Source organism: Lissotriton vulgaris, chromosome 4_1 (genome assembly GCF_964263255.1).
Source record: "Lissotriton vulgaris chromosome 4_1, aLisVul1.2, whole genome shotgun sequence".
Taxonomy (NCBI): Eukaryota; Metazoa; Chordata; class Amphibia; order Caudata; family Salamandridae; genus Lissotriton; species Lissotriton vulgaris.
Window position 1 is genome coordinate 323456899 of NC_141691.1, and position 15142 is coordinate 323472040.

Here is a 15142-nt window from a genome sequence, read left to right on the forward strand (position 1 = left end):
TAGTCTCACTTTTAATACCGCTGGGTAATTCCTGCAACTTCCCGAGTAACTTTTGGGGCCTGGCTAAGTGTCTTAGGTGCTTTCTCCTGGCCTGACATGCTTTCACTGGCTTTACGTGTTTTCTCCTAACCTGACCTGCTTTATGCCTTTTTTCTCTAAATTGCTCCACCATCTGTTCCAAGCGTGCGTGCTCAGGTAAGCATGTAGAGCCCTGACACACTCGTAAATCAAGACACATGGACACTCTGAGTCAAGTTCAAGTTTCAAAGCTTTATTCGACAGCATTGTCATAAAAGCATTTTCACCCTACTCTATACATAATAAATACTATTCTAATTTACAACAATTAAAATACACATTAAACATAAAGTGCTGTCGAAACATATATAAGATGTACAATCGCTTAAAAATGGAAGCCTGTTGCAAAAAGTGAATAAAAAATCATCTAAAATTGTTCAGCTAGCTTTGAACACAGTTCATTAAGATAAAGTGCGGGTGCGTATGATCCATGCCCAGCCCAAATATTTGGCTAATGCAATGGCAAGACATGGGGAGCAATTTGTTCTTAGGATTCTAAGCGCTTCTTGACATGTTCTAGTCCCTAAATTTTTACATGCGGGTTTTAACCGTCTTTGCCTTGGAGCCACATAAAGGGGGCAGGCGAACAGAAAATGTGGAATATCCTCAACATGAATCTTACAGTGAGCACAGGTGTTAACGTTGCCGGGGGACCATTTTAAAGTAAATACATTAAGCGGTAGGCACCCCACCCTGAACTGGAAATACAACTTTCTGTCCAATGGTTTTGTGATCAAGTCCCAATAATGTTCACAGGTTGGGACTAATTTATGTTCCAGATACTGGGATGTTAACGCCGAAGGCTGGTTAGATGTCAAAGCCGAGCTGAGTATCATATCCCAGTACATTTTCTTTAACAAATCCTTGGAGGGAAAAGCTGCAGGGTCAGTAATGGTCCATAAGTGGTCAAGATGCAGCTTGTTTAGTAGTTTCCTGATTTCTTTTAACCACGTAATTTTATGGAATCGATCAGAGTTGACAATGTCCATCAGTGCAGCAGCGTAATAGCCAAGTTCAGGTGTAGTCTTTATGCGCCTCCAAAATAATAGTGGGCGCAGCCGAGCCTGGTCCTCAATTTTTTTCCTCCCTAAATCATAAAGGAGAGGAATAGATGGAGTACTCTGCGGGACGCCAATCAGCCTACGAGAAAATGTATTCTCTGCAACTGTCAACTCATTGATGATGGCGAACCCCCATAATTCTGCTCCATAAAGACATGCACCAAGAACTTTCATGCTATAAATCTCCATGACAGGTTGGATGGGTTTTGTCAATGAAGATTTATGCTTCAGAGCTATGGCCCCCGACAACTGGTGGAATTTTAAAACCGTGGAGACAATGTGCGATTTCCACTGCATATTCCCCTGCAGGTTAATACCCAAGTATGTGAAGGCATCCACCTCTTCTAGAACTGCCCCATTAAAATACATAGCCCCCTTAAATGATTTAGAAGGGTTCATATTCATGAACTTGGTTTTTGCAGTATTTATTTCCAAGCCCCGAATCCTACAAAAGTCCCCAAAGGCGTTAATTGTCCTTTGTAGCCCACTCGGCGTTCGCGATATCAGCAGGGTGTCATCCGTGAACATGAGTACCCGGACCCGCACCCCATCTAGGATAGGGGCATCAGTTGGTGATTTCCTAAGATGGTCCACTACTCCATTGATATAAAGAGAAAATAAGGTTGGGGCCAGGACACATCCCTGTCTCACCCCGCGCTCTACGGGGAAGGAATCATTCACCCTGTGTCCCCCATCTTATCTTGGCGTAGTTACCCTCATGCAAATGCACTAGTAATGACAATAGTTCTGGGCTAATTCCAAGTTCACCTAGCACATTCCACAATTTTTGCCTCAGGACTAAATCAAATGCCTGTTTTAAGTCTACAAAGACAGCGAACAATGGGCCATCTGCTAAGGTGACATTTTTCCAATACAGGGTTAGGAAGTGGAAAACCTGGTCAATAGAGCTGGTTAGGGGGCGAAAACCAGCTTGATATGGCGAGAGGACTCCATTTTCATCCATCCAGTCTTGTATTTTATTTTGAATCATTCTACCCATCCATTTTTGCGCTGCATCGATAAGGCTGATGGGTCTATAATTAGATGGTAGGGCCTCATCTCCTTTTTTATAGACTGGCATGATCTCTGCGCCTTTCCACGAGGCCGGTATTGCTGCTCCTTGTGCTATGGAGTTTGCGAGCCAGGCAAAGTACAGGCACCAATTATCCCGGTCCGATAAGAATACGTCGGCCGGTATGCCATCTATGCCCGGAGCCCTCCCTCTTGTCACCCCATCCAGTGCTACACTTACATCATTTTTTGTAAATACTTCCTCTTTGTAGAATACTATGGGCGGTGTAGGTTGACACTCAAGGGGCATTATCCAGGAATATTGCGGCTTAAAAAAGTCAACCCAGCGTTCTTTTGCCACATGGTTTTTTGGGCATTCAGCTATTCCGCCCCTATTCCATTTTATAATTGCCCCAAATTCTTTTTGTTGTTTAGTTGCACAAACATTCTTTAGTTCCTGCCACTGGCTCTCATCCCACGATCGTTTTGCCCTAATTTGGGTTTTTCTGTACTCGTCCCAAGCCTTCAGGACTTCTCCTCTATTTTTACTTCTTAATACCCTGCTTAGATTCTGTCTCGCCCTTCTGCAGGCTTGGTCATACCATCCTGCCATTTTCAAAGGATACACACCCTTTTTCTGCTTGGCTTCCTTTAAAAAGAACCCCTGTATCTTTAAGAAGAATTTGGGATGTGCCTCTTCAATTAGTTTATAAAAATCAGTATCATTGCAACGGTCCTGCAGACCACTCACTTCATTTACCACCACCTCTTTTAAATCTTGCAGTTTTTCAGGCCTATCTAACAGTGCAGCCCATTTTATATGGCGTAAATTGTTAGTGGAGATTAGATCTAGGGGCAGAAAACCCATACCCAAACCTGGCGCTGTTACCCTATGATTTAATTGGAAGAGCAAGCACAACGGGTTATGGTCACTCTCCTCTCTAGGGGTAACCCTCATGTCCCTAACCCTGTTCCAGATTCTAACATCTACGAGGATATAATCAATCCTGCTACTTGCCCTGAGGTTGTCAAAAGTAGGTGCACCATGTAGGTCTGAAAGAGTGCGACCGTTTACAGCCCTCAACCCCCTGGCTAAACACATACTCTTCAATTGAACGACTGCCTCAGACCACTTCTTTATCGGGGGTAAGTCTAGCTGCGGTATTCCCCATTTGGCATCCTCTTCTTGGGAAAGTTCACTATCTTCAGCACCCAAAGGTTCAAATGTGGTATTCACATCACCCCCCACCATGATTGTAATATGCTGTGGCAAGTCTTCCATATTATTATCTAATGCTGTTACCACATCCGAGCCTTTACCCCAGGAACTCCCCTGGCATAAATGTTAAAAAGGGCCATCTCAAAACCATCCCACCAAGTGATCACAACTGCCAGTATATCGCAGTTGTTCACGGGCCTTACTCCTATGGTGCATTGTATAGATTGCCGAACCCATATAATTAGCCCCCCTGATGGACGCCCCTTGGGGTTCTTTTTTGCAGGAATGAAAAAGTTTAGAAACCCTTGCCGATGGACAGGGAGCACTGCCCAGGTTTCTTGCAGCATAATTATATCATGGAGCTGAATAAACTCCCCCCATTCTGGGGACTCTAGTTTGCTCAAAATTCCCGCTAAGTTCCAAGATAGGAGTTGGAGGCCCTCGTTAGCTAAGCCAACCCTCTCTTTTGATGACATCAAATTTTGACTGCAGAGAGGAATTTGTAAATTAGATGGAGGGCTACACGCCCTACGATCATTTGGACCGCTGGCAGCAATGGCTGAGTGCCTAACTGGGCCATGCACAACCATACCCCGAGGGTGTTTACTCCCTTCTGCTGATTTGGTGGCAGGTAGAGGGATAAATTTAGGCACTCTCCTCTCTGCTATTGCATTTTCTTCAGATGGAGTATTGACTATGCAATCCATCAAGACACTCTCCTTCTCATGCAGTCAATCACACTCGTTTAAGCCTGATAGGGCTGAAAATCTGTTCTCCAAGGGCATACCCCAGCTACTTTTTGCGTCGGAAGGCTTTCCTCTCCGTACCACCGTGTTCCATTTCGTTCTCAGCACAGAAGGATTAAGCTTATTACCTCTCCTTGTATAAAAGAAGTCCAAAGTCCAAAATCCTCCTTGGTTGCCAAGAACCTAGGTGTTAAGCTTGATAACAAGCTCTCTCTGAGAGCGCACGTTCTCGGTCTGTCCGGCACCTGTTTCGGCATTTTGAAAATGCTCCGCAAGTTTCTTCCTCTACTATCTGCGGAGCACAGACGGATTACGGTGCAGGCGCTCATCGGATCCAGGCTAGACTATGCCAATGCCCTGTTCTTAGGCCTTCCAGACTACTTGGTCCAGCGTTTGCAAGTGGCACCGAACTCTGCAGCCCGCGCGATTTTTGGTCTGCATAGACGAGCACGGGCCTCTGGGCTGCTGCAGACGCTCCATTGGCTGCCGATCTGGAAGCGGATTATGTTCAAATCCCTGACGCTGGTTCACAAAGCTCTGTTTGGCTCAGGCGCGGGATACCTGCAGAAGAGATTGGTTTTCTATCGTCCTGCTCGCTCACTGCGTTTTGAATCCCTTTTCACGGCTGTGGTTCCACGTGTGAGGAAGGCCCGCATTGGGGGACGCTCTTTCAGCCCCAAGGCCTCCCAGCTGTGGAACTCGCTCCCACTGGTACTTCGCAGTACTCCCAATTTGCTTCAATTCAGTAAGAATTTGAAGACTTGGCTTTTTAATCTTTCTGTTTAGGTGGGTGTCTCTCTTTTTCTGTCGGGATCTGTTCTTCTTGTTATGTTGTTTTACATTGTAGCTGCCTGTGGAAAGCGCCGGGACACTCTTTTAGAGTAGCCGAGCGCTATACAAACGCATTTTAACATAACATAACAAAGTTAGTGGGACTATCTCTGTGGTACTACGCTGTGGGGGGTATATGTTAGCCAGGACATTTGGCAACACCTCTGGATCGGTGAAATGTAATATCACACAGTCCCCTCTTAATTTTTTGTTGCTTCCCCCGATCCACTCTACTCTTCTAGCCTTTACCACCTCTTGAGCATATTGATCCAAACCCCCCGGCGAAAAGGCCATATTTCGCGAAAGCCAGTGTAGTGATTTATTTATCAGCGAAGATGAATTCTCTATGTGCCCAGGTTCTAGATGAGGGACATTGGCTAGGACCAATACAAGTGGCGAGGCCTCGACAATCAATTCTACTGGGCCCTTTTCTGTATTACACTCTTCAGATCTATCCCTTCTCCCCAACCCTTCTGGAGCCCCGCTTTCACCCAGTCCTCCCTGGTCCCCCCCTCCAAGAGCATTATCCAGCGTGGAAATGAGGGGGATGTTAACCAAGGGTTCTAGCCTGTGAGGTGTCTGGGTTTCTTTCGTCTCAACTCTCAGGATCTCTTGCCTAGGGGGTTTTTCCTTTTCCTGGGTTGCTTTTTCCAGGAGCCCCCCTAGTCTAGTTACCTCTTCAGTTAGGTGGTCAATTTTGGTCAGGAGGGGTTTAGTTATATTCTTAATTTTGATTTCTAGGGCGCTTACCAGCCTCTTTAATTGGTCGTCATCCAGCGTTACCTTCCCTTCAATAATATCCCTTTCATCCTCTCTACTCTTTTTACCTAGGGAGATGTCAAGACGTTTTTTGCCTGAGCGGAGCCCACCCCTCTTTGGCAAATTTTTGTCGCCCCCCCCCCCCTTACTACCTCTAGGGGCTGGTACTGGTACTGGGGGCTCATCTTCTTGTAAAATGATTTCTTCATCTGATATAGCATCAGCATCTACCTCAGCTAGGACCGCTACTGGCTGTGTTAAAGGGATATTCTCCTGGGATGACAGATAGAGTGCCTCGCTACTAGTGTTGAGGTCTGATATAACAAGGGGCAAAGTTTCTAATGATGGTGTTTGGGGAGTTGAACTCAGGCCCAGGGAGGATCTTCTATCGTGATTTATTTTAGCGACAACTTGAACGAGATAATTGTCAAGTGTATTACAAGTTTGAGGTGTTTTAGGTTTTGACATTTTTGATAGATATTTCTCTGTTACCACTATTATAACCCTTGAATGTAACAGTAGGGGAAAGTCTTTCACCAAAGTTGAACAGATATTACGAAAAGTGCTTAGTAGAAGTGAAAACTCACAGGTGAAGAGTTGGGCAGAGTCCCTGGCCCAGTCCAGTACCGGCCAGTCCCGGACTGTCCCGCCCTTGTCCCGGGCTTCTCCCGGCGCTGCCCGCGCGCGTCCCGCGTTGCGGGAGACTGAGTCCGGTTTTAAGCACACCTGTGGGGGGCGTGACCTGGCGTTGGTGTGCCTCACAGGCCCGGATGGATTGTGGGCCTTGTAGTTCGCCCCTCTTCACGGTGCCTATGTCCCCCAGCTGCGAGCGTTTCCCGCGGAACGGGAAACGCAAGAGGTAAAGCAGGGAACCCCCTTCAAGAGCAAAAGGGCGTGGAGTTCTCCTCTTCCTGATCCGTGTCAAGTTCGCCAAATGAGAAAGCAAAGTGCTAACAGCTCCCGCGTTGCCGGAGACTGAGTCCGGTTTTAAGCACACCTGTGGGGGGGCGTGACCTGGCGTTGGTGTGCCTCACAGGCCCGGATGGATTGTGGGCCTTGTAGTTCGCCCCTCTTCACGGTGCCTCTGTCCCCCAGCTGCGAGCGTTTCCCGCAGAGCGGGAAACGCGAGAGGTAAAGCAGGGAACCCCCTTCAAGAGCAAAAGGGCGTGGAGTTCTCCTCTTCCTGATCCGTGTCAAGTTCGCCAAATGAGAAAGCAAAGTGCTAACAGCTCCTGTTCTGGTGTGAGGTCACAACCAACCCCAGACCCCTTTATTTATACCCTTGTGCCGATACCCGGCCCGAGCGGTGCAGTGGATACATTGGGGGCGTAGAGCCGGGGTGGCTCTCTACATCCCTCATCTTTTAGTCAAAGGAAAACAGAACAAAACACATAACCATAGCAACACAAAGTCTCTCTGCTTCTTACTGGGTGCCGGATTCGAGCACAATTGGTACCGCTGGCTTCTTGTTCTTTGTATCAGTGCTTCCATTTCGGCTTGGAGTTTGTGTTTCTTTCTTTTGATGTGGCAGCCAGGATGCGTTTCTCTTAAGAGTTTCCTTCTCTTTTAACTCTTTCTCCCTCTCCTGTTCTTGACCGCCTTTGGTGGTATGCAGATTTACCACCAATGGTGTCTTTTGGATTTCACCTGTGAGTATCTACATGTTTCAACTTCTTTTCAGTCACCAAGGATTTTGGCATGAATATTGTCTTAGAGAATTTCGAGTCTGAAGATTTTTGTCTCTGTCCCGCTACGTCCTTCTGGTGGTACACAGTGCTTCTTGTGTTTGCCTTCTCGTAGTGTATTTTCCATCAAATTCTGCTTTGCAGGTTTGACGCCTGCGGTCTTGGTGTCAGATTCTAACCCACATGCCACCTTGGTTTCTATGGAGTTTTCTTTATCACTCAAGTGCTCCAGATCTTTGAGGAAGTGTTGCTTCGGTTGTGACTGTGTCAAAGTGTGTTGTACCCCCTCTTTACTTTTCTGACTCTCATGCTGTTGGCAGGAAGTTCACGCACGCCTCACATCCCTTGGAGCTGTGGTCCTGCTACAAACCCAGTTGCAACCCCAGTGGCTGTCCTTTTGCACAAACTTGTGTTCTCACTTTGGGCAAAACCTAAAAGGGTTATGCTTCATCTCAGTGCATCCTACTGCCTGTTGTACATTGTTCATCCCACGCTTTTGAAGTGTCAATGTGATGAGTCTAAGAAACAGTCTTTCTGTGTGTTGTCGTCGTTTCAATGTCGGTTAGGAAATGGTTTTCCCCTGTATTTTCAGGTATTTCCTCAAAGGACTCTAGATGAATCCTGTTAGCTCTACAGCAATTATCCCAAAACTTCATCCTGACACAGCAGCAGGAAAAAAAGAATCTGAAGATGGCGACCTCACAGGTTCCCGGGCATAAAGGACTAAAAGAGATACAATGCCAGACCCACCCACTAGATGACAGAATAATGCATAGGATGTGACTTAATAGCTGTAACACCCATCTTAGACAAGAGACCTAACCCTGTTGCAAGTTGCATAGCTCTCATAGTATGTGCCATAGTTCTACTTGGTTCTGGATCTGAAAGCATTCCTAGACCTAAGCCTAGTCCTGCTTATTTCTTATTGTCAAGCCTTTTGTAGAGATCAGGACTAATCTTTCTAAGCTCTTCCCAGTGGAGCTAATCGGTTACGTAGTCTAGACTTGTTTGGTTATTCATGGTTTAGTACGTTTGTTAAGCTGTTTACAGCAAAACATCATGACTATGAATGCTTCTGCACCTCTTGCGCTTCAATAGAAAATAGCTGGAGGGGGTTGGTGGCAGTGACATATTCTACGATGGAGGATATACAGCAGTCCCAGGCATATTCATTCTTAGACCATATTTACCAACTCCTCACCCAAAGTGGTGCCACTACAGAGACTTATAGTAATAGGGAGAGGATGTAGCGTAACAGCCAGAGTTGCTAACTTTGGAGATGGGGAACCAGGTTCGAGTTTCGGCATTGGCTCACCATCCTGTGATTCTGGGCAAATCGCGTAACTCCCTGTGACTACCACAGATGAATGTGTCCTTGTGTAATGTAACAGGTGCTCATGTAATGCGCTCCAATACCTTCAGATCGAGTTTGAGCTATATAAAAACGACTACAAACAAGCATTTGCAATGCAATAGGTCTTGCAGTTACAGGAGTTTAAGCTATTGGCATTGTAAAAGACAATGCCTTTCATTTGTTTTAAAAACATAACTATAAGGCATTGTTATTTGCAATGTCAATAGCTCAAACTTGCGTAAATGCAAGACCTATTGCTTTGCAAATGCTTGTTAATAAACAATGCCCTCTCCGTGATGGCTTTTGAAAATATATTGTGGCTTGTATAAGTAAATGTGATTGACTTTAATTGTGTATAGTTACTTTAAAAAATGTTTAACTGGATAAAGCTTGCTTAAACATGTGTATGTGGACTGTAATTATCTAATTCACTGCATTTTGTTGATATATGCCGTGCTTGGTGATCTGCAAGTTTGTTACCCTTAAAGTCTCCACCCTGCTGCAATTTGGCCGAAAGGTTTTTCTTTCCTCCCTCGGAGTTCTAGTTGCAGAGTGGCCACATGATTAAAAAATGCCCTTTCGTTTTTTATAATGGGTCTCGCAAAGGCTATTACCCTACTGAGCAGACTGCCTCTGGACAGATGTCAACATACCTTGAGCTCAATTGCAGACTACATTGTTCTGCTTTCTGCCCATGATTCATCTATAGCATGAGCTGCCCTGACATTTCCCTCTGTTGTGGCAACTCTACGCTTGGGGAGATAGGGGTTAGAGATCACAGGGGCGTGAGGAAGTATAGTGCCATATCCTAGCCAGTGTTTCAACAAAAGATAGCAACATGGTGCAGCATCTCAGTCGTCTATTCTCACAAAGCAAGAACCACATTCCTCACTGAACAATACATTGTAACAGGATGGTCTTGCCATTTCCTCTGATTTAGCCAATATAAATTGTGGTGGAGGGAGGAGCTGTCAGTCTGCATATAGACCATATACAAAAGTGGCAGTACAAACCAGACGCCAGGAGCAAACAACAAAGCTTGCTTATTTTACTGTTGACATCAAAGAAACAGGGTGATGTTTAATAAATAGTAGTTATATAATGCCAGGTAAATAAATTATCACTTGTCTGTTTGCCAAACAGTCTGGTTATGATTTTGTTTACTTAAGCTCAGAAGTAAAATGGTGAATTAAGCAAAATTGCTTGTTCCCCACATTCTGAAAACTGTTCTTAAACCATGAAATTTGTATTTTTTCATTAGTTCCGTAAAAATTGTGAAATATTCTTATTCAAGATATGACTTCTTCCAGAATAGGATTAGAGGTTCTCTTTTATTTACATTTGTATAAAAACAGTTACTTTTCAGTGTAGTATAATACAATACGGTTCAGTAGTGCTGTACCCAAATTGTTGGTTTGTGGCAGTTCAAAAAAACAAAGATCAGAATTGTGCACACAGCCTCTAGAAAAATGGTACTGTCGGTTAGAGACTGAGTACTATAGATGTATGATCAGAATTGTCATCTTGCCAGTAAAATAGGTACAGAAGGTAAACAGTAGCTTCTAAAACCCATCTGTAACCTGGAGGTTTCAGAGCTGAATCCTAACAGGGGTCTCTTGAGTTGGGCAAGAGTACCATTGCAACGGATAGTGCCAAGATATCTGATTTTTTTTACTTTAGCAAGCAGTATGTAAAAATGGATATTGTAAATTCTTTATTGGTGATTTAGGTGGCATGCTATCTTTGCAAAAGACCATTTTAAATTCATATGCATCTGAACAAATCTTTTGCAATTTGTTGTTAATTTAACTTTGCATTTTTTGTAGTCTTTCTTCAGAACTTCTTGATGGTAGCAGCTGCAGTGTTGGTTCTTCCTCTGATTCAATGGCTAAAGTCAGCACCACAACGGATTCTCCAGTAACGTGTTCCAATTCCTGCTCTTCGTTCATTTCACTGGATGATCTATCACCTAAGTGACTTCTCAACCCCAGTCAAGGGGTTGTACTCTTTAGGATACTTTTGGAGAGCTTCAGATGGAGAAATAGAAACTCTCACAAAGACTAATGTTTTATTTTTCTTTTGGACGTTTTCCACGAGAAGTTAGAATAATTTGTTTAATAACAGTAAGAAATCACACTGGTATTCAAAACTTTCCAAGTAACACATTGGTTTTAAAATGGGCACACATGCACATTGGCTGCTTATTATTTTAACTTGTGATTCTAATATTTTTCCATTTTATGGAGAATGGAATACATGTACTCAAGGGAATTCTGTATTTAATATGCTTTTGCTGCTCTGGATTTGACAGCCCAGTATAGAGACGTTTGACAATTTGCTGAGTCTGTTAGAAGCCCTCTATTAGAGGAAACCGTTAATTTAGCAAAAAACTGGAGAAAATTGTCTAGTTTTTTGATCAAATTAATTCATTTTCCTCTACATATTCTTACCAGAGCAGTTTTAGTATTTTTTGCTGTGCGTTTATTTATTATATTTTTCCAGTAAAGCCTTTGCGCACCTTTGGATATTGCTTTTTCAGTCCCATCAGTAATCTGACTGTGCAGATGTGACCTTGCAAATCACTCATGTGGTGTAACCCTTTCCCATGCTGCGCATGGGCTTTAGTCATGGTCGCAGAATAAGATACAAGTATTTTTTATGTAGTAGTCTCTAGTAATATACTTTTTGTTCCATTCTTTGTTATTCCATACTTTGAACACAGCTGTAACCGGACCTCTTGTTTCATTGTTTCATATTTCCGGTGGGGTCATATACCACTGTCCGTGATGGCAGAGCAACAACTTTTTGTTTCTTTAATTTTCTGCCATTTGTTTTCTGGCTACTGTATATTTAGTTCCCCAGTGTCATTTTGCGCTAAACCATTATGTTGGACATAGTAAAGGACAGGCATTTCCATCAGATCAATGGAGGACAATGTAACACATCCTCTGAAATAGCCAAAATTGAAACCTCCTTGGTGAAGTTAATCACTTGGCCTTTGCATCCTTTGATGGGGAAAAAGAGTCCCACATTTGACCTGAAAACAAAGTGACTGATGTTCTATCTCTGCTAGTGAACCGCTTCTGAAGATGATTAATGATCTCTGCTTTGTGGCCTCCTTATCTCAGATATGGCTTGGAATGTTATCCACTAAATTTAATGGAGGTTAGCAGCAAAACACAACTCTTTATTAAAACCTCGTTCCAACTGCCATTGTGTTTATATTCATCTTAATTCACTGTTGGAACATGATTTTTTTTTTCCAGAAGCTATGTTGTTGTGGAATGTTTCAATTTTTCCATTAGGATTGATGGTGTATTTATATACTGTTGCCTTCCAAATGCAGAAAAAAACGGATTCGGCCAGTGTGAGTCAGCATTGATACTATTTTAAGTCGTCTGTGTATTAATGCTGTTAACAATTTAATTTGGAGTATGAGTCCGTTATCTGTCAGATGTAGTATTTTAGCATGGTTCTGGCGTCTAATTAGAAATGGCATTGAGCTGTGAATATTATCAAAAGTGAAAGGCTTAATTCTGCAGCATTCCAGGTATAAATTCGTGAGCAGAAGTACCTGGATTCAATGGCAGGAAATTGTCAGTTTGCCGCAACCGCCATTCAAGTAAACATCGGTGTAGCATTTCTTTTGAACATTTCTAAAAAGCCTTAGAAATGCTCATCTGTATATAACACACATGTAGTGAGTTGATAATAGAGCACAGCAAAATATACATTGGATGTAAGTAGAAGTTTTAAGAGTTGCATCTACCAGGAAATACAGGTTTGTTTTTGCATTTACATGAAGTAAAACCATCTTTTAACAGTGTCATTTGCTAGTCTTATGTCTGTGACTAAATTAGTTTGTGTGAAGTATAACTGCTTTCTGCCTCTGCTGCGAACGTTACAATGTTCCTAAATCTGAGTGTTTGTAAGTTACTGAGGCACATTAGCACTTGCATAGTTCCTAAGTAGATCCAAGTTGCATTTTGTACCATTACCAAAGTATATACGTTTTTTACTAATCTGTTCCAATTAATAAGTTATAAAGAGATAAATGCTACTTGCCTCCACCGTTTCTTCTGCCTTTCGTGCTTTTGTAAGGATCATTAACAATTGTTAGTGTTTCTCATAGAAGTTTGCACAGTCAAATGTGTCTGTTTTTGGACATAATATCTAAATAAAAGATCTAATTAAAATGCATAACTTTTGAGCTAGGGGTTGAACAGTTTTTCGCTTAGATGAGCAGATTCTGTTGCAAATGATGTATTCGAGGGCAGATGTGTTTCCTGCGACATTTGCTGTAAAATTGCAGATTTCCTTGTGGCCTGATATTAGTTGACATGACCTGAGGTGTGTTGCTTTATATAGATGTGTTCTATTTTAAAACATATCTCAACTAACAAAACAAGACTGCATCAATTGTAATCTGCTGTGTATATTTATTATTTATAACTATGTAAAAAGTCTGTGGTAATGAATTATAGTATTTTTTTTATAATTGAGTCTGTCTTTTATGTTTAATGATGATTGCTGGCTGGATTCAAATCTGATATATTTAACATGTCACATTTTCTGCCAGAATCATTGTTTCCGTTTTTGGAGTGATTGTAAATAAAACCAACATGCTTTTGTTATTTTCACTTAAATGTTTTTCCTGTTAGATTTTGAAAGAAAATAGCACTGAGTGGTTAAAACAAGAAAGATACGATTGTGTACTGGGAACGGAAAACGCACTCTTGCGATATTGTGTTGACTAATATCCATGAAGAAAGAACATAGCATGATTTCTGAAAGTCTTGCTGTATTTGCAGTTTTACTTTTCGAATGTTTTGATTTTGTGTTATATTAGGAATTATCATGGGTCAACAGTTGTGTTTTCTGCATAATCATGTGGAATGTTACATTTTCCCTGCCTCTAATAAATGTGTATACTGTAAAATATTTGAACAATAGTGTGCCATGGTTTAAATACTGAGCTCTTTAGTGTTCTATATTTTCTTTCAAAGTATGTGTGTATATGGGCTGTTATATTGAGCAGTGGTTCTGCTTTTAAAGTAAATAAATATATTATTTTATTGGTGTTTGTCATTTTAAATTATTTTCGTATGTATTAACCAGTGCCTTCTCAGCAACTGCAGTGGACAATATTACAAAGCGACCTTCTGAAATCCAATGGCTTGGGTAGCTTACCAAGCAGAATGAGTAATCTTGGGTTGCTGCTGATAGTATCTATCGTGCCTACCTCAGTATTTGGGAACTGGGCAAACTTCATTAAAAAGATTATGCTTTTCTCTTCTTACTCGAGGACCCAATTCACTATTGGAACAATGAAACGGAATCCCAAGATTCCATTTGAAAAAGAACAGAATATCTCCTGGAAAGGTTGATTGAGAAAAAAATTAGTCCAGAAACTCACTAGATCTTCCTGAACAATCTGGAAAACCAGTGCTATTCGCCATGCATTTGAGAAACCCACTGACACAATTTCAAAGTATGCAATCACGTAAGGCAACAGGAAATTGTTTCCTCCTTGGATTACGGAATGTCAAAATTAGGTTTCAGCTGGCCCTCCTAGGTTATTATTTATTTTTAAAAAAACTCAATCGGCTCCACGGACAGTCTCCTTTTTTTAATTTTTTTTTTCTATATACATCCATGAATAGAGGTCACAGATTGTCAATGGAAAGGAGGACACAGAGTCTTCCAAACTTGTAAATCCATCTCGTCCAATTAGCCCATGTATACCAAGCCCAGTTTTTCCACCTTATGTCACTATACCATAATAGTCGAAATCCTGAACTGCGAGGGGAAAGGTAAAGTCATTAAGGGCACCTGGGTCAGCAGCCAACAACTTGCAGATCTAGTTATCGCCTTAAAGGGAATCTTCTGCAGGCCACAGCTCGATTATACTCACCACCTGAGACAAACTCATTGATCGAACTTTTGGAATCAGAAATACCAATGGGAACACTGAGCTTGTTCTCAAAATTAAGGCAAAGGTTGATGACCGAATTTTATCCAGGGGTTGCATGCCTATTAGGCACCTACCCTCGCACTCTGTTCATGAAACAGTTTTCAGAAATCATGTGTGCGTGGGAGGAGAGGCTGGACAGGCAGGCCACACAGTGGTGGCAGTCTTGCTTCAGAGGGGAAAGTGAACCAGGAACAGACATTGTCGGAAAGTGGATTATTAGTAGTGGTAAACCTATATCTACCACTGGCAAAAGGCTGCTAACAGTCTTGGGCTCAGAATAGGTCTTAGAAAAGTATTCCCATGCTCAACCCTTGGTAGCTCGGCTGCGAATAGGCAGGCTTAACTTCAGAGACTGGTATGTAAAGCATTTAAAACACCAATTCAGTAAATAAGACACAACTCGCAATAAAAAATAGTGCTAGAC

At 42.4% G+C, this 15142-nt stretch overlaps 1 protein-coding gene across 4 annotated transcripts in view; it reads left to right on the forward strand.

The window, feature by feature from the left end:
• PABIR2 (PABIR family member 2) overlaps nucleotides 1-13819 on the forward strand; it is a 252688-nt gene extending 238869 nt beyond the window's left edge. For all 4 annotated transcript variants that reach the window (XM_086918677.1, XM_086918679.1, XM_086918680.1 and 1 more), the window contains one exon: nucleotides 10571-13819. In XM_086918677.1, the coding sequence (XP_086774803.1) occupies nucleotides 10571-10721 (151 nt within the window). In that variant the 3' untranslated portion in view covers nucleotides 10722-13819. The remainder of the gene's footprint in view (nucleotides 1-10570) is intronic.
• Nucleotides 13820-15142: the final 1323 nt, after the last annotated feature.